Genomic DNA, 24277 nt, shown 5'->3' on the forward strand with positions numbered 1-24277 from the left:
CACCACTGTGCTGTTGATGGTGACTGGCGGGTTAGTGCCCCTCTACCTCCTGTAATCCACAATGATCACCTTTGTCTTGGAGATGTTCAGGGAGAGGTGGTTATCCTTGCACCACTGTTCCAGGGCGATCACCTCCTCCCTGTAGGCTGTCTTCTGGCCACGGGAGATCAACTCCACAAATGCTGACTGCTGCTCAAAATGAGCTCAGTCACGCTCTCCTAATTGGCCTTTACTTGACCGCAGGGACCTTCTGCCAACAAGAGTTTCCTGTTTGTGCTCTGAACAGGAAATGGTCACTACTGGCACAGGAACCACCAGGGCCTGTCGCTTTCCCCCTCAGCAGATACAGACATAGCATTGACACTGATGATACATCCTGCTGCTGCTGACACGGACAGACAGACAGAATGACCTCATCCTGGTGACATCATCACTTTTTTTTCCTCAATTTTGAAGACATATTAAATCCCAGTTGTCCTCTTGAAAGACTGATATGATTTATATTTTATATAGCGGAAGGGGGATTTTTCTGGAGAGGAGAATATCTCCGCGTCACAGAGCTTGAGATTTAACAGACATGAAACCACTTGCTTGTTTCACCCACTTAGGGCTTAGGAGTGATAGTGACTCATGTCCTGACGATGTTTTAAATGGAATAACCCCTAAAGCGGAACTGTCCTTAAATTCATTGGTATTTTTTGAGGAGACAGGAAATCAAACTGTGTCATTTGACAAATAGGATGAGTAAAAAGAGCTAAAAAAGCTTTAGGCTTCCTTCTATATCATGTAATGGTTTATCAAACCCAGCTCACTGAGGAACAAATTAATTGATACAGACTTTCCTGCCAGATGTCTAATTTGATAGAGAGAAATTAAGACATGGCTCATAACTAGTCTGGTCTGTGAGGTTCATTATTGGTGTTAAACCACAAACCTCACCACACACAGAAGCACACACTACAGAGTAGAAGCTTATGTCAATCAACATACAAGAGTCTAACTGCATCGTCTTTGTTTGTTTTTTTGTGTTGTAGGTGGGCAGGTCGCAGATCTTCTTGGTTAGTCCAGACACTAAGAAAGTTGCCATAGAGAAGAGTTTCAGGGAAATCTCCTTCTGCTCACAGGTATGAAGCTCTGGGCATCTATACAAAAGTGTCTGTTTTATGGTTCTGTGTGATTGTAAACCTATTCTGAGTCCTAAAACACACTGATCGTCTCTCTCCAGGGTATTCGTCACGTGGATCACTTTGGCTTCATTTGCAGGGAGACGGTGGAAGGGGGGAGCTGCCACTTTGTTTGCTATGTCTTCCAGTGTACAGATGAATCACTGGTGAGATGGTGTTATGTGCATTCTCACTTTTTTGTGCATTTACTGCTCCCATTCATAGTTTTAGAAAATAACACAGTTAGCAAGGCATAAATCAAAGTTGCCACAGTTGGTTGAATTCATTCATTCATTTCTAATACATTTATAGAAACGGCCTTTGTATAATTGTTGAAGGATTGGTTCACAGTTTTTCAAGTCTGTCTTAAAAGAATAATCAGGTGCCCATATGAAGATTGAAACGGGTTTTGCTTGCTGTCATCATTCCTCCTGTTCTTACTGGACATTTAAAGATCCCTTCCCAATGTGTTTATAATGTAAGTAATGGGGGGCAAAGTCCACAGTCCCTATTTCATGCAAAAACGATGGAAATCAAACATGTTTATGGTCGTTCCAAACTACTTCACTCAAAAGCACAGTGAAAAGCTGACCGTCACAGAGAAGGGGGGCGGAGGAGGTGCAGTATCGTTTAAATACAGAGATTACAGACAGTCTCTCCTGGAAGGCAGTCATAGTTTTGCACTTGTTTGTTCACGTGAAAAGTGACAGAAATAGTTGTGTCATGAATGAAAAAGGAGAGCTAGAGAGAGAAGTTGGAACACTGACTCCTTTCTTACCTTCGCACAGCTGGCCAATAATTGTGTGAAGTGGGTGTGAATCTCAGCTTGTCCAAGGTGTTAATGGATAATGGACTTTATTTGACTAACCCAGACTGCTGAGGCCTTAGTTTCAGATCAACTCTTGAGTCAAAACAAGACTGGATTTCACTTCCATCAAAAGCTCTCTGATGGCCAGTATGAACAGCGAGAAAAACCTGTTTCAGTGTTTATATTGATACGTGACCTTTTATGCTTTAAAACAGAACAATTGTGAACCTCTCCTTTCATCTGAATACAATGTAAAGTTGAACATTATGTGTATTTCCTGTAACTAATGTTATATGTATCTATATTTCCATATCACTACTTCCCACTCTGTCTTAATATTTGATCAGTATCGATATCAATATTTAATTTAGCACTTCGCAAGATTGCGTTGAATTTCATTTTGAGCACCATAATGTATAAAGCTGATTTCGTGTTGTTTTCTGTCAGTCAAGATGAAACGCAGCTCTAATTCTTTAGACCTATGACTGAAAGATGAGTGCATCTGTGCTCCACTGAGTCATGGTGTACAAAATGGTCTTGGACATTAGATGAATGTACTGTGCTGTATAATAGTCAGCTAACGTTGCTGTGTGATTAGCTTATATTAGATTGAAACTTGATGCTTGAAATAATGAGTCATTCAGTCTGCTACAGCAAACATTAGTAATTACAAGTCTGTCACTGCTGCCAAAGTAAGCTAGACAATCTTCTCATTGTTGTGTAGCGTGTATAGTGATTTTTTTCTAGCTATTTTCTACTCCATAACATTTTAGCCATGTGCTCATGTCTGCAAAAGGCCCAGATTCCCTACTGACATTATTGAAATTTCTTATATAACAGGAAAGTGGAGCTTTGTATGCAGTAACAAAAAGGTTCCTAAATATTCAAAATGTATGAGTCCTTTGTTTAAGAATAGATTTGTTCAGATTGTGGAAGATGTGAATTCACACTAGGAGAAAAAAAAAGATAAATGCACTGACAAATTATGGAAAGGTCATACAATGAGGGATGGCTTGTGGGAGAAAAAAAAATACAAGGATTGTTTTCTGCTCTTGTAGGTAGATGAGATCATGCTGACTTTGAAGCAGGCGTTCTCTGTAGCAGCCCTGCAGCAAAATGCAAAGACCCAGAGCCAGCAGTGTGACAGCTGCCCCATGCAGCAGCTCCACAGACTGTGTGAGAGAATAGAAGGTAGGAAACTGTCCCTGAGTTACTGTATGTGTCTGGAAAAGTCAGGCAAATTAATAACATTTTCAAATTATAATTAGTTTGATATTTACACTGTTGTCTGGGAAGAAGATAAAAATCATTGTAATAAGGCAATTTTATACATTTACATACGCCTGAAGGACAAAATCTGTTTTGTTCAGCTAGTGCACATGACATTTCCCATTTTAAATCTGGTGAATAAATTAACTATTTTATTATAGCGTTATGAATAACAATAAAATATGTTCAACAAATTGACATTTCATGTGAATTAGATGGATAAAAGATGGAAAAGGACTGATGTAGTTGAAACAGTTCATGTTAGCTGACACACACTCATCAAAACCCTCACACACACAACAAATGTTACAAAGCCATCTGACTCGTGTGACAGCACAAGTTACGTAGGAAATAATCTTCTTGGCACTTTTGCATGTGTGTTTGTGTACTCTAGTATTCATGCTATTTCACAGTTGCTGGTTTTCACATTGCAAGGACAAACCAGGTATCCAGCTCACTCAGAGTATTTAGAAAAAATAAGACATCTAAAATTTAGCGGAAGCATTCAGCAACATCTTGAGTTTGGGTGCTGGTGCTCTGAAAATATGGGGTAGTGGTACTATAATGTTTAATGTTTCAGTAAAATAATCTGTGTTTTGTGAATGTCATGATGTATCAGTCACTGTGGCTGGTAAAGTTTTCCTGTCAGAACAGGTCTTATGATCATAAGTGCTGAAAGATAAGTAATATCCAGGTATAGATTTTGCAAAAAGCTTATCTGGACAAGCCTTTTAGTAAATAAGAAGACTGTGGAAAATTAAAGCAGTGTTGATAAGCTGATTGAGGACAGGTTGATTTTGTATGTTTACATTCCCACAATAACAAGGCCTTCAATTTTGTCAGAGTATTTTTTAATTATATAGATAACTGCATCCTAAAGGCATAAGGTCATAGTCGACATTATGCGGCTGCACTAGGAAACATGGTATATATGAGGGAACACCAGTGACCCTCAGTACCTGCTGTACCCTATGAACATACACATACTTTATGTAAAACTAATCTGATGTGAGACTAGCATTGTCTACAGTGTTTTTATTCTGTGTTTGTTTTCAGGTCTGCACCCATCTAAAACCAAGCTGGAGCTTCAGAAACACTTGGCCACTCTTGACAACCAGGAGCAAGCGTCAGTCTTTGAAAACACTATGGTAATGTATTTATTTTGACTGTGCACCTGTGGGGCAGGTTGCAAATTCCTTAGATTCCCTTGGAGGTGACTGCAAACTAGAAACGAACCAGTCAGTTGGAAATTTCGGTGAAGTACAACATGACTGAGTCACTTTGAAATCACAAGTTTTTCATGTGGGATTTTTACACGACTTAAATATTTCTGTCACCTCATCTCTATTTATGCTCTTTGGTTCTCTCAATGTTTCTATCTCTTTACGCAGAAACACAAGTGGATTTATTTGAACATGTACCTCTATTAACCACAGGAAATGAATCAACTAACTCCGTATACCTATTGATGATATTTATCCATCATTGTTGCTTCATACTGATGTACAGTGAAAGGAGACATTTTAAAAGCATGTGAGGAGAAGAATGCCTTTGAATATTTGTCTATGATTCAACTGACATCTGCTGGTGATGTAGCTGAACTGCAATACTGTGGTGCTGAATATGTCTCTGTCAGCAAAGGAGTTTAGGCTGTACCAGATTTCTAACATCATTATGAGAACTTAATATAGAAAAACATACAAATTTGTTGTGCAGTCGGTCTATTTATCACACATAAATCTGTTTTAGGCTTCTGATTTTGGAGGTTGTTACTCTATAGGATGAAGGTGTGAAGTTGTAGCAACCTCCACAAAACAGCACAACATATCCAGTACAGTTAAATGATGCAATATGGTTATTTTTCAGTCTAAAAGCTTTCAATGTGGAATTTTTTCATATATTAATATTTGCAAAATATCCCTTGCATAACCATATTGCCAGGTTTGAACAAATAAATAACTAATAAATAAAAAATAAATCTGTATTTTAAAAAATAGTATTTTGTGTTTGTGTGTTGCAGAGGGCTCGTCCGAAGAGTGACCAGGAAGAAAATGAGCTGATAATGGCATCTTTGAGGAATCTGTATGAGGAGAGACAGAGGAGCCATCAGCACACACTGCCTGGGGACAGCAAACAGGTAACTTGTGTGTGTATTTTATGTGCACATAAAGATTACAATCTCTCTTCTTTTTATTGCTTGTTTTCTTTCTTCATTACATTCATGTCCTGTGTTTCCTCCAAAATGTCAACAGTTCCATGACAGAGTAAGTCATCAAGTGGATAGATGATAGGATAAAACTGGAAAAATATTTTTTCCCTTCCACTTACACAGACATAAGTGTAGTATTAAACCTGTGAGGATCTCCCTTTCTCTCTCTCACTGTCTTGCTTTCTCTGTCTGTCTCTGTTTCTCTCTCCATGGGCATGCAGGTGTGTGAGGAGGCAGCTCCAGGACCAGCGGAGGCACAGCAGCAGAGTAGCAGTCGGCAGCGTCTCGAGCAGTTCAAGAGCCGAGCCAAGCGCTCGCTCACTGAGTCCCTGGAGGGCATCTGGAAGGTAACAATAGTCTTTCTGTCTTGGTTTTTAGTATGCATTTGTGATTGTGATACAGTGTCTCTACTTTGTGTAACATGAGAAAACAGTAGATAATTGTTTTTTTACTTTGAATCTTAACATTTTTAACTTCTTAAGTGGTGTGTTATATAATGAGTGGCTTTTAGTTTGTGTCCTGGTACGTTGTCCTTGGTGACATTTAGAATTCATGTGTGTAAACTTAGTGTGTTTGTTCTTGGCAGGGGAGCAGCAAGGCCAGAGCTCAAAGGGAAAACAGTGAAGGAAGTGACAGCAGCTCTTCCATTTGTACTGTCAACAGCAGCCAGGACCAGTCTTGCTACGATGACCCCCTCCCAGCCTCCTCCCAGCTGCGACCCACCAGCCCACTCAGGTAAACACACTTAACAAACATGCCCACACACTGACTCATATTATTGGTCAGAACAGCCAGTGCTTTAATGGCCACAGCGGTTCAATGTGTTGTACCTAGATTTTATGACGACAGTGGCACAAATGCCCCTGTGACCTGGAGTTCAGATAGACGGAGGTGTCAGCTGTTCCTATATCTTAGCTATCAACAGCAGCTAAGACCAGCCCCCCCAATACAGTAGCATCAGCTCTCAGAGCCTCCTTGGGCTCAGCCATAAAATAATGTGTGTCTGCCGCAAGAAGGCACATTACCTGCAAGGTCAGGTGGAGGTCAAAAGTTGTGCACTGACACCTGGCTACAAAAACTGATGGATGTGAAATGTCACATTTCCAGTGGGAAATGAGCCAGAACTAATGAGGAATGTGGAGAGGCACCAACTAGAGATAGTTAGGCTCACCTCTACACACAGTACTGGCTCTAGATCGAAAGTCCTGGATCAGGACTGGACTCTCTTTTGCCAGAGTTTCCCAGAGCGAGAGGAGCAAGAGAATCCATGTTTAAGCAGTGAATGTCTACCTGAGGCCCTGGTCCATTCAAAAATGTTTGTATGAGATTAAGTTAGGCTTATATTTTTTCTGTTGTCAACCCCGCAGGTGCCATAACTCAACAGGAGACCTGAAGCGCCTTGACACCTCTCTTCCCCAGTCTCCTTCCTCCTCCTCTTTACCCGGGGACGCTCAGCCGCAGGGCTTCCGTCGAAGGGCCAGCACCTTCAGCCACCCTCCCACCCCCTCCTCAGCGGAGTACTCACCGATGCACACAATAAGTCACACACCACAGGACCCTACCGCTGCTACCAAGCCTAAGCTCGTACGACACTACTCTGTCAGCACCGACACTCCACACCAGAGCAAGTAAGGAGTGTGTGTGTGTGTGTAGACAGTTAATATGTATATGTACAGTATATATAAAGTTAATATGTAACCTGTCATCCTAGGCTTTAAGGTAAGTATTTTCATGTCTTGCTATTTAACAACTTTTTTCCAGGAGCACAAGGTTTTTTATCCCTCTTTTCAGAACCACACAGTGAACGGTTAATGTGTACTGTCTAGTCCTGTGCTGGGTAGCGTGAGGTCAAACACTACCTTCAGTGAACATGTGTTTTAGGTTTGGGATTGGTTCTATAAGAATTATAAGAGAAAGTGGGAGAATGAAAGTAGGTAAGCAAGAGAAAGTAGTGGTGAGAAAGAAAGTGGTGACATGGGAAGTTTGGTGTATATACAGTATGTATTTTACTGTATATATTTCTATGTAATTATGTAGTTTATCATTGATTTGTATGCAACTACACTTGCAGACGTGAGTCTTTATAAAGGCATTGCCATGGGTGGTTGAACAGAATGTGTCATACGTGGGTTTCTTCTATGATAAAGGTATCAATGTCAAAGGGAAACAGGGCAATATAGATCAGTTATAAAGAACTACATATTAAGCCTCTTTCACACATAGTTCTCAGTAAATTACTGGGACAACCATTCTGGCACTGCTGGTGATTGTAACTGTTTACACATGCAGCTACATTCAGGAACATTTCCTGCGCCTTTTCACATATGCCATGGCAATGGCGGAATAGTTGTGATAGGGGAGGGGAGGGGTAGGTTAGGTTGTGTGTGTAGCAAGTTTGGTTGAGAGAGAAAGAGAGCGGGTGTGTGAAGGTGGCTGCCGTACGGAGCAGAGAGTATGAAGTTAGCAGTATAATGTTAGCTGTGATCTTCAGTGCAATGTGTGTACAGTTTAGGCTATTTGTCAGTGAATAAATGTTACTACTGTAGCTACATTTAAAGATGTTTCTGGTAGAGCGGCATGTCCGCCTGCTGAGTCCCATTACTCAGTAGGAGTGACGACTGAATTTGAAATCAATAATTAAAAAAAATAGTTTGCGGTCTCTTTTGCTCTGCATCCATAAGAGTAGTTAACGTTATGAATATGATTTGGATTGTGATATTAAAGATAAGATGATGTTAAACAGAACACGATCCTGTGATATTGTCACACCAAGCACCATTGCTTGACTAGAGGAAACATTGATATTTTTTGTTTTGTGTTTAAATATTTTAAATAAAATGTTCACACTCTTGTGAATGTTTATTCAAGTAATTAACTGTATGGCTTTCATAAAGCCATATCGATCATTCAAAGCTCCATCAGATTGAAGATTTTGAATAATCAGCTTGAGCGTGGCTCAGCGTCTGATGAAGCTTTGAGCAATCGATATGGCTTTGTGAAAGAAATACTGTTAAAGTTACATGAATAAACATTTACAAAAGAGTGTGAACATTTTATTTAAAATATGTAAACATTCAAAAAATAGCTCCTCTATTCAGCGAGGTTTTGTGATTGGTTCACTCGCTCCACGTGAAAGCATCTTTCAACAGACAGACATAACACTTTAAGTCCCCTTCCCTGCAATGTTACTGCTTTCATTCACAATACAGCCATACCGGCATTTTCCATGAAATGTTACAAGGTCTTGAGGTGGAAAATTGGTGATTGGTACAGATTTCCCTGAATATTGATCCCTGATCCCATTCACACATGACCCCATGCAGGAAATGTTCCTGAACATTTCAGGGATAGACTGCATGTGTGAAAGGGGCTTTAAAGTATACAGCCAGCTTAATGTACTAAAAGGTCTTTGGCTATCAACTTGATTTCCTCTGCTCTTCAACCTGCTGCAAAGTCTGTTTCTTCTGCCTTTTTTGTCAGCTTAATATATCTATGAAGTAGAGCTTGGTAATACCGATAAAATTGAATGTCACAATTTAATAGTTTACTATAATGTTAAGATAAGAAAAAGCTGCATTTTATCACATTTTAGAAGCTAGTATCATCAAATTTTTGACTGATTTTTGCAGCTCTACTCACAATATATTTTCTAAGAAAAATGCAATTAAATAATGTGGATAGCATGATCAAGAAGGTGAAAAGAGAATTTAAACTATATCCATAACCAAGGAGTTTGTAAAAAAAACAAAAAAAATAGACAATATCTAATCACATCAGGGTTGCAGCCGAATCTGAATACGGTGTTTGGAAAAGCACAAATAGAGGGTTTTTACGAATTATTATAATTAGTTAATATTATTATGATTATTATTTCATACGATTATTTTAAAAATTATTTGTTTTTCGAGAAGAAAAAAGAAAACATGTAACATAACAGCGTGCAGGTTGGGACCCATAGCATAGTGAGGTTACATTGCTGCTCCACTCACTCGGTCTGAGTGTCTGGTAGAGCAGAGCTTCGACTGAGTGGTCGGTGCAGTCATCCGTTGTCTGGGAGACTGGGATTCGAGACCTGGTGTGAGAACCCTCCTTCATTACAATAGTTTATTGAAGAACATTTATTTTAACTTTATTATCCTAAAATTAGAAGTGTAATAAAAATAAAAATGAGATTGTTACGCCTATTTCCATTTCTATTCGAATACAAATACAAATCATTTTGCTGCCTCAACAAATACAAATACAGATACTGGACTCTCTTCACATCCCTAAATAACATATACTGTGTACTCCCAGCTCTACTGTACCTCCAAATACCTTTTTCTTCATTTCATTTTCTTTGCTCTTTTTTTTCCACCTTTTTTTCTGTTTTCACCCTTGTTCAGTGTCTTTGACTTTGCTTGCTTTCTTTTTCTCTGTATTTGCACTGATTGTCAGACATGTCTCAACCGACTCCACCCTTCCTCCTGTTCCTCCTTGCTCTTCATCCCCTCTGCTCCCTCATCATCCTTCCTCCCCTTCTGCTGGGATCAGGCTCAGTAAAAGAAGGTGAGAATCCTGCATTCCTGCATTGGTTTTCAGTTCAACTCATGCAGTATCTCTTGTCTTTGTTTCATGTGGACTTAAAAAAGTATATGGCTTCTTTTTGGCTTCTTTTCCATGTTATTATGTAGCAGTGCAATGCTAGTCATGTAAGAAGAGGCAGGGAGAGAGAAATGATGAAAAAGTAGACAAGAGTGCCAATTTGTTTTTGCTGGACCCCTTGTGACTTAATGGTTGCCAGTTTGACAGGTGATTCAGGCTGCGTCTCTTCTCTCACCTGAGCATTATAACACAAAAACACAGTCATGTCACAACCCGCCTAAACGCCAGGAGTCACATCCTTATATTGAAATGTATGGAATTGAAATTAATTTCTCCGAAGTGACGTCTTTGTGTGAACGGGGCCTAAGTTTCTCTTTTCATTCCCTCTCTGCCTCCTGTTTCACCTCCATCTCTCCATCTCAGTCCTCTGGGTGGTCTGCGGGCTCGTCTCCACTCCTCCTCCTCTGTCCCTAATTTTCTGAAATTTCAATTTCTGGCCCCTGTCCAAGAGAATGATTGTCCCGAAACAAAGAGCAGGTACACACACATACACCAAATAATCGTGCACGTTAGTGTCAAGCATAGTGATCTGTGCTCCTTGTTTCATAGATTCATATAACTGATTTTATGCTTGTATTTTTTATATATATATGTGTGTGTGTGTGTGTATGCATACAGTATAGTGTGACTACTATGAATATTTATCAGGGCATATTGTGTAAACCTGCCTGTGTGTGTGTGTGTTTGTTTGTTTGTTTTTTAGTGATGTAGCAGCTCTCTCCACACCAAGTGCAGCATGTGCGGTAGGGGAAAGCCCTCTACGCAGCCACCGTCACTCCTGGAGGCAGCAGATCTTCCTACGGGTCGCTACACCTCAGAAAAACACTGAAACCAGCGGTAAGAAACACAAACTGATATAACTCTTTGTTGTTTTTTTCTTTGTAAGGATTATCATTGGCCCTTGAAGTAAGATATTGACTTGTCATTTCTGTCACCGGCAAGCTGTAAAGAAATTCCAGGCCTTACTATTTACTTTGCAGTACCCAAAACCTAATGTCCTTTCTGCTCTGTCTGACAAGTCAAAATAGAGTCCTCATCAAAGTTAGTAAAGGGTGTGGTAACAATTTTTTTGAATACACTTGTGTATAATGAACATAACTTCAAGCTTTCTGGAAAAAGATGTTGACTTACTAAGGATTTGCAGCACTTTTTTAGACTATAAATAGTCAGGGAATGACTTTGAATGGGATATCTTTGCTTAATCCCTGATCTATAGCCTCAACTGTGTTACATCAAATATAAAACATTTTTTAACAATGTGCAGCAATGATGCATTTCAGTTCAAATTATACAAATTTTTTGGTCTATGTAAATGCATTTTCTCCTACATACTGTATGTTCTTAGTACATCCTTTGTACTAACACACTGTATTTGGAATATATAATGATTAAAATACTTGATGTAGTTTTCAGGCAAGAAATTGCTCAAATTGCACAATTATGATTCTTTGTTGTTCAATTTTAAAAATTCTGAGGAAATGAGTGGAATCTGATCATTATCCCAGGTAACTAGAGAGAAAACCCCACGACTGATATCTGCCCGCAAAGCTTAAACCCAAAGCCCACTGAGACAGTGTTTTAGACTTAAACATAATTTTGCTCATCTAAGTGCTTGTTTGACACAATAAATAACGTCATCATCATTGTCATCTTACTGACTTGTGCCCGTAGTTTATCAAAGAATATAGCACGTCTGTTTGAGATTACTTGCCTAAGTAACAAAGATACAGGCTTTGTGTTCTTGGGAGCAGGTCTGTGTGTATAAGAGGTTTGGCAGGTGAGATGTTGCGACTAGGATTACTCTGCACGCTCCAGTGGTAAACTTAAACATGTCTTCTTCAAAGGAAGTAAGGCAGACCCTGGTTAAGACACTTGTAAATATTACCTTTATTTAAACTTGAAAATCAATGAGGGCTCGCCCTCATTTACAATGATGTTGAGTATAATAAAATAATAAAGATCCATATATAAAAGAAAATAATCAGTTAAAACAAGGATAAGTACAGTTAATTAAGGATACAAGATATAAAAACAAATCAATTAAAAGAAGCACAAACAGAAGTTAAGTGGTTGGTGATCATAGATTAAAATGTCCAAGGGTTACTAAAGTATCAGTTTGTAGGGTGCTCTACAAAGAGTTCCAGGCGTTCGGAGCAGAAAAACAAAATGCAGATCTTCCGAGCTCAGTAAAAACTTGAGGGACTTGAAGTGAAAGCCAGTCATTAGACTGAGTATGATGTGGTCCAGAGGACCAGTCCAGCTTAGATGTGATATAAGATGGCAGCTTCCCAATAAAGGCCTTGTAGATAGTTAAGTACATATGCTTATCATGTCTCTCAGACAGACCACCCAACCTTTTCGTAGAGAATATAATGATGAGTGCTATAAACATCACCAGTAATAAACCTAAGGGCAGAATGATAAATCGAATCCAAGGGCTTAAGAGTAGAAGCAGAGGCATGCCTATAAATCACATCACCATAATCCAAGACATACAGAAAAACAGCTTCAACAATCTTTTTCCTACAAAACACTGTTCCTATATAAAGAAAAACAACTTTTTGCTTAATTGTTGTCAAGATTGTGTGTATGAAATTTGAATGTGAATTTGTCATCTATCTATATACCAAAGTATTTATATTCTGTAACTCTCTCAATAATGGATCCTTGTACAGTGGAAATATGAAAGTTTTTGCTATTGTTACCTCTAGCTCTAGAGAATAACATAAACTTGGTTTTATGAGCATTCAATACAAGTTTAAGATCATTAAGTGCAGCCTGGAGAACGTAAAAGCAATGTTGCAGGTTCTCCACAGCCAGCTGTGCAGAGTCTGCAATGCAATACAATATTGTATCATCCACATATAAATATACATGGTAGTTAGTTAATGATGAAAAAATATGATTAATATAAATTATAAAAAGAACTGGACCCAGAATTGAACTTTGTGGAACACCCTTAGTTATTGGTAACAACTCTGAACGAATAGTGCCCAAGTTCACTGACTGCTGCCGATTAGATAGGAACCATTCATAAGCCCTTGAACTAAAACCAACATTACTTAAAATATTTAAAATGAATGATCAACAGTGTCAAATGCCTTGTGTAGACACGCATGCTCATATGTGTTCATTTTTGCTTCATATCCTACCAAACTGAAAGAGCATGAGTGAGACAACTCACATTTGCTTCGTCACCTGCGCTATTATTAAAAAAAGCCCCACATGTAGACAGTGGTGCTGTGACAAAGCCTTTCCACTCTGTGTCACTGTTTCATCTAACGTGACTGTTCATGTGTGTTTAGAAAAGAGGAAGGGAGTGAAAATAGATCAGTTTACCTCCACTCTATCTCTTCAGTATGAACTTCAATTGGCTATTATTACCGCTCTGCTGGCAGTTGTTTCTCTCTACCTGCTGTCTGTTTCTTCCCAATGTGTCACAATCAATATGATCCACAGCTAATTGACTTCTCAATCTAGAAATCACACATAAAAACACAGGGTGAAGTAGACCCAGATAATATTTTTCTGTTTTCCGAAGCATCAACAAAAGAGTACTTGGGGAAAGTGTGTTAATATTTATAAAGTATATTATGGCAAGAAAACCAATGTCATTACCAACATAACTGTTCACCAGAGTGTTTTAATGTAAAGTAAAAGTAATTATTGGCTCATTCACAGTATCTCCATTGTTATCAAGATGTGACTGACTGACATGCACGTGAAATTTTGTGAAATCTTGTGTCGGTTTTGGAGCTTTGCATTTTGCAGAACTAAGTGAACGTCTATCTGATATTATCAGTTGAAATTTGTCCGTAGCGCTACTGCAATGTTTGACAATAAAGACTGAAAAGGTCTGAAATGAATTGAATTTGAGGAAAAGCCTGGGATGCCCTGGGTGAGTAAAAATAATCTAAATTGGTCTGCTTTGGGATTGACAGCCCTGTCAAATATTTTAGAGGTGTGATTGATATAAGCAGAAAAACGTGTTCTATGTATAGTGTAATATTGATTTAACCTCAGATAACTTGAAGTGTCAATTGCCAGTCTTATCTCATCTCATATGAAATATAAAAAAGCGTGGGTGTGTGTATGTGTGAAGAGATGGGAATCATGCTTGTGCTTGCACGTCTTCAGATCCTGCATTTTTGATAATTATATGTACTGTGTGTGTGTGTGTGTGTGTGTAAGCATGTATGACACAATAAGTGTTGACAGTTGAGATAGTTGGGTTGGTCACACTGCAACTCCAGTGTAACGTCTGTATGAAGAGCAAACAGTAAAGAAAGGAACTCTTTGAGGGCAATATATGACCCATATACGCACATGTAAAAACATGTTCACACATGGTACTCATAAGTTAAACGAGGGGAGGAAGTAATTTCTTTGTTAGTTTGTTTTACAGCTGTTGGTATATTGTTGAGTCATATAAGCTCTGAGTCAGCTTATAGCACAGTTTGTTACAGTGATATTGGGTAAACCCCGTCCTGTATCTGTCTGATGCCTCCTTCTAAAAAAGATTTTCATTGAGAAAGACACAGACACTCTACAGTGTCCTACAACAGTCAGACACAGTTTTACTATCCATTATCAGGGATTGTGGCAGGGATTGTGGCAGCCCACGTAGATGATGATGACAGGACGTAGGTATGTCATGCAATGTGAAACCAAAACTAACCGGAAGGTTAGGCCGAAAGAAAAGGCCCTTAAAATCATGTCAGCATTGGATAATGACAGAGAAACAGCATTGAACTAAAGATTCAGATTCAGATTCAGACAACTTTATTTATCCCAGAAGGGCAATTCAGTTTCACAGCCTACCCAGTTCACATAAATAAAATAAATACAACTCGGTCTAGCAGCAGCATTTAAACATATGCATCAACATCAACATGTCAGTGACAATAGGTCAACGCATGGTACAAGAGCAAGACCAGCAGGCAACACACTCTGACACCCTCAGGTCGCCACATATGGGCTGACGTAACGAGTCAGGTGTAAACAACAAGTTTACCATTTACAAGGACTGGCCTACATTTCACTTACTACTGTTGGCATTTAGCAGCCTGATAGCAGAAGGACCGAAAGAATTTGAAAAGCGGTTAGTTTTCCTAGGGGGCGCATGATAGCACCGGCCGTGGGGCATTAAAGAGAATTCAAAGAGGAACAGTGGTCACTATTAGACCCCCAACACTCAGTGAAAGACACCTACAGTAACAGGTTATTTTCCATATTAGTCACTGTGTGCAGAAAGCCAGGCACTGCTGGCAGCTGCTGTGTCTTTTTTGATTCGACCACTGAGGGGTGCCAAAGTCTAAAATCTCCAAATTCTACTTATAGATACTTTAAGAACTCACCTCAGCCACAGACATTTCCATACAGATCAATTAACATCTCTCAACAATTTAACATTATAACCTTCAAAACAGATAATAAGATAATAGATAATAATGAATTTCATTGTAATAATTGTAACAATATAAGGTGTTGCCTCTATTATTTTGTTTTTGTTGTTTGGGTCTAAGAATGCAACATGGAATGTGGGATTAATGTGACCTTTTTATCCACCCTTGCAGCGAATGTGCTCCTCATAAGTAATTAGCTAGGTGTGAGCCTGTCAAATTACATTAAGTTCCTTTTCAAACGAAACGAAATAGGCAAACAGCTGGAATGATATCACTCCTTAACTTTAATAAAATCTGCACCTGAACTTTATTTAGACAATCAACTGTTAGAAAAACAGTTCTCTTAGCTGGTCAGTGTGCCGGCTGAATGCAGCACGTGGGTGTGTATTTATGTGTGTGTGCATGCTTACATACATGAGGTCATGGGTGTGTCAATTGTGCATGTTGGGGGGGGGGGGTGGGGGGTGTCTCAAGGTCATGTTGACAATCCACACACAGACAGCGCCAGAGGAAAGCGCCAGTCTTGTTGACCCACTTTGCATGTTGAGAGTGCGCGTGTATCTTTGTGTTTGTGCGTACATGTGCGCGCGTGTGTGTGTGCTTGGTTCTGGCTAAGTAGGAGTGTTTACTCAGGGAGTGGATTGTGCCACTTTGTGCAAGAGGGTGTGTGTGTGGTTATTTTGGCGTTAAGACATGGTTTTATTAAGTTAGGCACACATTCGAGTTCTTATGGATAAGGTTAGGTTAGGGTAAGGGACCTGGGAATTAATGTAATCGGTAATTTAATCGGAGAGTCCCCATAAGGGCATGTGTGTGTGTCTGTGGATTTATGACACCTAAAAGCTAACTCTTCAGTAGAGTTTTGTTGAAGCGGTGTAGCAGTCTGTGTTTGTCTAACAAATACATGTCTCTCTTAAGAGAATTCACTGAGTGTGTGTGTGTATGTGCGTGTGCGTGCTGTGTCTGGTTTGTCTTCACTTCTTTCATAACGTAAGAGCCATGTTTGTATAGTGACTCTGCCATCTTGGAAAGTCTCACTGACGCAGACACAAAGGTATACATTAATGTCAATCTCATCTGGCACAAAGAACACTATTGTCAGCGTAGGTTTGTTTAAAAGTTTGGACACAACTTCCCATTCATTTGAATGAGAAAGTGTGTCTAGACTTTTAACTGGTACTGTATCAGTGGCAAGAGGGTTGCATATCTTACATATTTCTAATTTTCCTCAGAAGTGTTTTTGGAAAGATAAGCATCAGATTTACATACCTAAGTCAAGTTAGGTGTGTGTGTGTGTGTGTGTGTGTGTGTGTGTGTGTGTGTGTGTGTGTGTGTGTGTGTGTGTGAGAGAGAGAGAGAGAGAGAGAGAGAGATCAAACTTAATCTTCCTATGAACTGAAAGAGAAGCAAGTGCTATCAGGATAGTTGTTATGTCCTTCCTCTAAACAACACAGGGTATTTTGAGGTTTGGGATCCACCCTGTACTTTGAGGTGGAGTCACACAAACACTTTTTTTTACTCTGCATGCGTTGCAACCAACAGTGTCAAATGTATCTATGTTTAGCATTTTTCTTTTTATTATGTATGAGTGTCCGATGGAATGACAGAGAAAGGAGGTCAGACGGCCTCTTTCCAGTTTTAACCTAGTTGATATTTTGTCTGAGTTCTGCATTTTGCCCATTTCTCACTCTATTTTGTTCGTACTTATAAACAAATTAAAGCATTAAAAAATCCTTATGAAAGACTTGAAGAATGATACCCTGGATTAATTGTAGTGCCTTCCATCCCCATAATCCTCTCCTTTATTTTTCAACTCTATAATCCTGCCAAGAATCACTTTGTTTAGACATGTACCACGTAACCACAAAATTGTAGGTATGAATCCAGACATAGACGTTTGAGGCACTGAAACATTGAATAATTAGTTAATGGACCAATATTAATGGATAACTGTTTTGATCATCATAACAAATCACTTAATCACATACTGTATTAAATTAAAATAAATGCATTTTTGATTTTGACTGTGGGTCCGTTAGAAAAGCGGTTTTAAGGCATCATTTTTCACATCTTGAAAATAAAGAAAATTTGAAACTAAATTAAATTATTAAATTGTTTGTTTAGTTTGTCACATTTCATACCAGATCATTTTTATTTTCTCTTTTTCTGCTAGCCTAATCTGCCATATCACGCAACCCTGCTTAAAAATGTTATAATTTAAACCTTTTTTTTTAAAACTTTTTTTCCATATACTTTTATTTACTGCTGCAGTGGACACCTAATAATAATAATGATGTAATATAATCTGATATGTCTTTCAGAGCGTGGGGATTCCTGTCTAGACGGGGGTCGGGTGTGTGTGGGCCAGGTGGTCGGTGGAGGAAGTGGGGACTCGTCCATGAGGGTGGTGCCTGAAGAACGGACAAAGAGGAGCAAAGAGGAGCTGAGGGAGCTCTGGAGGAAGGCCATCCTGCAGCAGATCCTGCTGCAGAGGATGGAGAGGGAGAACCAGAAACTACAGGGTGAGTTAGATGGATGAAGGGTGGGAGAAATGCCATAGCACTCATACACACACACACACACACACACACACACACACACACATATAAGGCTGCAGACTCTTGTGCACTTCGCAACAAGGTTAATTATATGGCCACATTATCATTAATAATAGCACTCACATTCTTGCATTGGTGTAGTACTTATTATTATGTACGTATTATTGAATCACAGTACATTTTACTGCTGCCTGGTCTGTCAATGCTATATATGATTTGTTGTCTGTCTACATGATGACAAGAGCAGAAACCAGCTTTGTTTCATTTAGCAGTGTTGGCATCACTCACTTTGTAATGCTGTTGAATTAGACAATGAGTTGATGAGTCTCTTGAAACTAAATAGCAAGACAAACAAGTCTTTTTTAATCCATCTCTAGCAACCAGCCTCTCCAGATGCACACACGCACACTCAAGTTAGGTAATGGAATACACACCTATTATTCCTCTTCTTATATTTAAACCCACAACAAAGTAACAGGTTATATAAAATATAGTTGTTTGTGTGTGTGTGTGTGTGTGTGTGTGTGTGTGCGCGCGTGCGTGCGTGCGCATGTGTGTATGTTTGTGTGTGTTTGCTGGTAGACGCATATCTAAGGGTGTGTCAAGTGCACCACCTCTTTCCTGACCCAGTTGGCACACCTAAGTATGCGCCACACCCCTAATTACCTGCACTGTACGCAGGTCATTAATTCACACAAACGCAACATTTAATCCGTCACACAGATAGACATGAAGGGTGTGGATGGGGGGAATGTGGGTCAATGTTGATGTAAGAAAATCAAGTCCGGGCAGCGACCTCCGTCTATTCAGCCTCACGCATACACAGTCATAGGGACACACACTTGCTGTACACGTACTATACACTCCGATATACGCATCTCCAGGATCTTGGGCGTCTGTAATTTAATTGTGTTTTATTCCCCTCACAGGGTGCGCTCCACCTTTCTATTCGTTATTTATCTGGGTGGAGCCCAACTCCCTCTCCTCTATTCAGTCTGTTTATCTCTCTCTCTGTTGCCTGGTTTATGGGTCAACTGTGACACTGTGTATCTTTGTCAGCTCCAGGGTGGAGTATCCTATCCTGTTGTGTGTTATCAAGGGTGGAGTATTCCGGCGACAGAAAGGGAGAGAAATAGAGAGCGGGAGGCAAGGAGGCTTGAGCGCTAGCTGGGCGGCAGCCAATGAGCGAGTCCTGATGGACGAGACTCTGCCTGCTTCAGACAGCTGATAAGACAGACAGCAGAGCCACGGTCTCTCCAACAGCATCTATTCTTACTCTGGGTGTGTCAGCTATCTGCTCCGTCTAAGTTCCCTTCCTTTATTCTCCAGAGTACGCCTTCCAGGTCACTCTCGCTACTTTTCTGTCTTTGATTTTGAAGGCCTTGATATACAATGCTTCATAAGTAATCAGACCTATCTTGAGACGTTCTCAAGTAATCAGACAAGTTATTTAAAATGATTTTATTCTCTTGTTTGAGTTCTACACAAAGCACTAGTGACTTTTGGAAGGCACTGAATTTTCTGTCATTTTTGTCTGCATGTTGTACATAAAAAAGACAGTCATCAGTCACTTACACTGTAGCTCATTAGAGCTGCAGTGTTATCATAAATTCCTCACTTCTGCCAGCCGTATTTTTTAATCTGTTATAAGTACATTTGGCGAAATCCCCGTTGTTTGCTACACACTTCATTTGAAGGTATAAGTGCAGGAAATGGCCTGCTGTCTCCCCTGTCCAGTAATGATGATGTCACTCTCCCCAGCTCTGCCAAGTTGCAGCTGGTCACTGGGTGGATACCACACATGAGCGGAAAAGGGTGGAGAAGTCCACAAGGGAAGGAGGGAGAGAGAGAGAGAATGTGGTTGACAGACGAGACAAATGTGGAATTGAATACGAAGAAAAGAGTCTAGTGTTGGGCGAGAAACAGAAAGAGAAGAAGAGATAGGCTGTGGGTTAAGAGATTAGGGGAGTGGAGAGAGGAAGGGTGTTGTCAGAAAGAGAGGAACAGATGAGGGGCGCTGGGTGTGCCCTCACCTTCTTTGATCACTGGTGTCAACATGTCGCAACGGAATTCACAGTTTGTGTGTTTCTATTGAGTTAACATGCAGCGTAAGTCTGAACGTCCAGGACCAAGGTTTTCCTGTAAATTTGATTATGCAAAAGAGAAAAAAAAGGCTTAAAATGTCCCCCGTTAGAAAAATTTGACGAGGTTTAATCAAAATAATGACATCCAAGGGGCCTCTCTGACATTCCTTGATTTACCCTCTGCCTCCAAATTATGATCGGATCTAATTAAAACTGTCAATCTAGTTTTCAACTGGTATGTTATTATATGTCATATAGCTAGCCGATGTATCTAGTATTGTAGTTGTGTAATCAGATGCTATGAACCCGGATATTGACATTAAAAAACAACTGAAAAGGTCAATACGGTGCTTAACCTGCAGCGCTGCTCCAGCAGTTCTTTCTCATTCTGTGTAAGCTGACTCTGACAGTTGGAGCTGTTTACCTCCAATGTTTCCCAATGAAAAAAAAATTTCAAAAGGTTTTCTGTTTCTGTCTTTGATTCTTTAACCTGAGTCTGATGAATCCTGTGAGCATCTTGTCTTTTCTGGTCAATTTAGTCACTAGATGATGATTGACAACCTCAGTATTTTGTCTAAAATTGAAGGTTTTCTTTGATAAAACTGTTGAAATTTATTCTTCTGACTTAAGCAGAGGTGGTCGTTGAATTGCTTTAAACAGCTGCAGTCACATTTTCTCCTCTACGCTGTTTTTAATTGTTATGACCGACTAGTTTCAGATGAAAAAGTACATTTTCTGGATAATATTGTGATAAGATTAGATGTTTTTGTTAAATAGCCATCTACATCTACAAGCCATCTTTTACAATTATTGTGTCAGTTTTGTATCTGATTATTTTCATTTTGCGATGTGTTTTAATTTTGATGACCGGCTTGAGTGAAGACTGTGTGAAAGTCAGTATCAGTAATTTGTGAAAGTGCATGAGCGCAGCGGCTGATGTTGTCAGTGCATAACAAAACCTAAAGGTAAACACGAAATGTACAGAGCTTGGGACTGTGTGACACTGACCAGGTGTTTACAGGTTCTGTGCCTGCAACAAACAAACACACACACACACACAAACACCACAGGACCAAGTCAAAGGGCATTGGGGCTGTCATGTTATTGATGTATATTGTCTGTTTTGTCATGTTTGTAGCCTCAGAGAGTGACCTGCAGAACAAACGCCTGAAGCTAGACTATGAGGAAATCACTCCGTGTCTGAAGGAGGTCACTCTGGTGTGGGAGAAGATGCTGGGAACTCCTGGAAGGGCAAAGGTCAAATTTGACACAGAGACGATACATGCTGCAGTTGCACAAGGTACTCCACAAATACATACTGTATATCAGTTCTTCTTGGAAATGTTTGCTTTTTTTTCTTTTTTTTTAATCACCAGGTATTTGCAAATATTGACCAGAGCTTAATGTATAAAGCTGCAAAACTGAAAATATGTATTGTTACTTTTCTCCTTATCATCTGCCATGGCTCTTTTCCCAAATACAGTGAAAGAAAGCAGTGTAAATTCCGTGAAATGTTTTTTAATCCATTGTCAGAGTAAAGTCGATGTGTTTTCCATGAACAACTTCACCCTCAGTGTCCGCCTCTTATTGTCGGGGCTTTCTGTTCTGTTCATTCTTTAGTATCAGCATGTTCTGCAGAGAGGACAGGCATGTTATCTCTTCTGCCCCCTGGCCTCGAACACAACAGGAGAAATCTAATGTCCAGAACATAACATGCACACAGAAAGGATACTGGAAAACAAATAGCAGTGTTTGAATTTGGTTAGGTAGCCAGATTATGACTCAAGCTGACGACACCGTGTTAAAATGGTGGTCACATCATCTTATTGGAGGCCAGGAGTAAAGCTGCTAAGGCTGCAAGCTCACATGTGTGCAAACATCCTCCTCCTATGATCTACATGCTGAGAGTTTGTTGTTCGATTCCAGTCCCTTCTTTTTATGAAGTATTACATTGATAGAATTTGTATCACCAAGCATAAAATGAGGTGCAGCCACTTTCTCCTTTTTCTTGTATTGTTCATCTTACACTGCCCTTCTATCATTAGCACCTCCAATGTGCCCTTGAGCAAGGCCCTTAACCCACAACTGCTCCTGTGGCTTAGACTGTGCTTGTACTGAGCTGCTTCCTGCTCTGAATTTGTGTGAACAGGGCGTTCCCAAAAAAGAGAAAGAGGCTGAAAAAATCTGTTTCTGTGTTTAAATCCTGTTTGGATTTACTGAAAGAAATCAAGTCTGATCTGATCTAAAAAGTAATTAACACTGCTCTACTCCAGCACTTGTAAATAAATGAACACATATGTCAGTAATTGTGTATGCTCCAGATATCACCATGGAATTAAAATTATGCAGGACCCGAAATACAGAATTATTATAGCAGGCTATCTGCAGAATTTAAAAAGACCTCAAAAAAGGCCTTTGAAAGTATTTAAAAGTCTTAAATTTCAATTACAATGGTCTTAAATATTTTATTTGCCTTCTTACTTGGTTAGCTATATTTCTATGAATTATTGTTATACAGCTTGTAAGTACTAACAAAAATGCGATATATAATTGTCAATAAATTCACATACTTAGGACATAATCGTGGGCCTTAGTGTCCCTACTGGTTTTCTGTCATTCTTTGACCAATTTGACTGTGAAAAGATTGTATTCTACGTGGTATTAAAATAGTCTTTAAAAGTCTTACATTTTGTTTAGTGAATGCTGCAAAAACCTTGTATAATCAGGGAAAATATTTGTGGTAAATACTCTAAATGCAAGGTCCACTTACACAAGGCTCAAGGGATAAACATTGTAGAACATTGTGTCTCCTCAACATATAGAAACATTTTCTTTGGACAAACACACTGCTTTCTGTCAGTCAATCACTCAAACTAATGACTGAGTTGATGTGAGGTATTTTCTACAGTTGAGGTGAGGTACATCTGAGGTGAGTACATCTACAGCAACCTCAGATGAGATTCGCAACATTTTAAAGTCCTTACATCAGATCACATTCTTTTATAGGTCAGGAATGATGAAAATCGTTTTGGCAAGTCCCGCACCTGCAAGGCTGTCAATTTGCATGTTATTGTGTTTAAGCACCTTTAAATATCCGCACACCACCCACCCGCACCCTCCTCCTTCATCTCTGTCATCTCCGGCAGGTGTCCCAAGGCAGCATCGAGGCGAGATCTGGAAGTTTCTCTCGGAGCAGTACGTGCTCAGGCAGACGGTACCCTCCCGAACCCCAACCAATCACACTCCGTACAAAGAGCTGCTGAAACAGCTCACCTCACAGCAGCACGCCATCCTCATAGATCTGGGTAACACGCACTCACACTTGCATACACGTTTTAGGCGCTTTTTGAGCTATTTTGCCATATGGAAAGAACTCAATAACAAATAAACGTACACGCTGTGCGCACATACACACACCGTACTTTTGCACTCTCTCTCACACATTTAATTCAACAACATATTTTACATTTGACAGAGCGATTCGACATTGTAATGTTTCAAACCTCACTTTTAACACTTTCACCCTCAAATGTTCCCAACACCTACCACCCACAAACCCACACACACACACAGTACCTACACCCCACCCATATAACACCCACATACATACATACACACATCCATCCCTGCAGCTCTTAACCTCCTCTGTTTTTGCTGTTGATCCTGAGTCTTTCATCTGGCTAGCATGTTATTCACGCTACATCAGTAGGGTGGGGACAGCAGTAGCAGTTGCTAACATGGCGCGATGTAAAGGTGTTATGTGCTGTTGGATAAAAGCATGCAGTGGTTATGATAATGAAGCAGCAACACAACAAGGTTTTTACACCTTGTAAATAAGCAAAGAGGCCAGTTTAAGTGTGTTAACATGTGTTAGGCAATAGGAGGAAGGTATAGAATTTAGGCTTGTGAAGTTCAACACTCCCACACCCAATATTTGGCACACAGAACAGACACACACACACTTTCCTCTAGGCAGGGGAGGGGAGTCGCGGCATTATCTTCACAAACATAAAGCCCCCACAGCACATTCCACACTCACACAGTCGTCATTGTCTTCTCTAAAGCCTCACTGTCACACACACTGTAAGTCAAGAAGTCCTCCGTCCCAAAACACACACACACACACCTGCCAATTAC

At 39.8% G+C, this 24277-nt stretch overlaps 1 protein-coding gene across 4 annotated transcripts in view; it reads left to right on the plus strand.

Annotated features, from left to right (window-relative positions):
- Positions 1-24277, plus strand: part of tbc1d1 (TBC1 (tre-2/USP6, BUB2, cdc16) domain family, member 1) — a 55949-nt gene that overhangs the window by 22887 nt on the left and 8785 nt on the right. For 3 of the 4 annotated variants that reach the window (XM_067584594.1, XM_067584595.1, XM_067584597.1), the window contains 14 exons: positions 1035-1124; positions 1226-1330; positions 3030-3162; positions 4297-4388; positions 5261-5377; positions 5671-5796; positions 6036-6184; positions 6817-7077; positions 9887-9997; positions 10457-10570; positions 10797-10930; positions 17820-18020; positions 21279-21440; positions 23287-23445. In XM_067584594.1, coding sequence (XP_067440695.1) covers positions 1035-1124; positions 1226-1330; positions 3030-3162; positions 4297-4388; positions 5261-5377; positions 5671-5796; positions 6036-6184; positions 6817-7077; positions 9887-9997; positions 10457-10570; positions 10797-10930; positions 17820-18020; positions 21279-21440; positions 23287-23445 — 1954 coding nt within the window. The remainder of the gene's footprint in view (positions 1-1034; positions 1125-1225; positions 1331-3029; positions 3163-4296; positions 4389-5260; positions 5378-5670; positions 5797-6035; positions 6185-6816; positions 7078-9886; positions 9998-10456; positions 10571-10796; positions 10931-17819; positions 18021-21278; positions 21441-23286; positions 23446-24277) is intronic. The other variant, XM_067584596.1, reaches the window with a different exon arrangement.

The sequence above is a fragment of the Thunnus thynnus genome, chromosome 3 (genome assembly GCF_963924715.1).
Source record: "Thunnus thynnus chromosome 3, fThuThy2.1, whole genome shotgun sequence".
NCBI classification, from domain to species: Eukaryota; Metazoa; Chordata; class Actinopteri; order Scombriformes; family Scombridae; genus Thunnus; species Thunnus thynnus.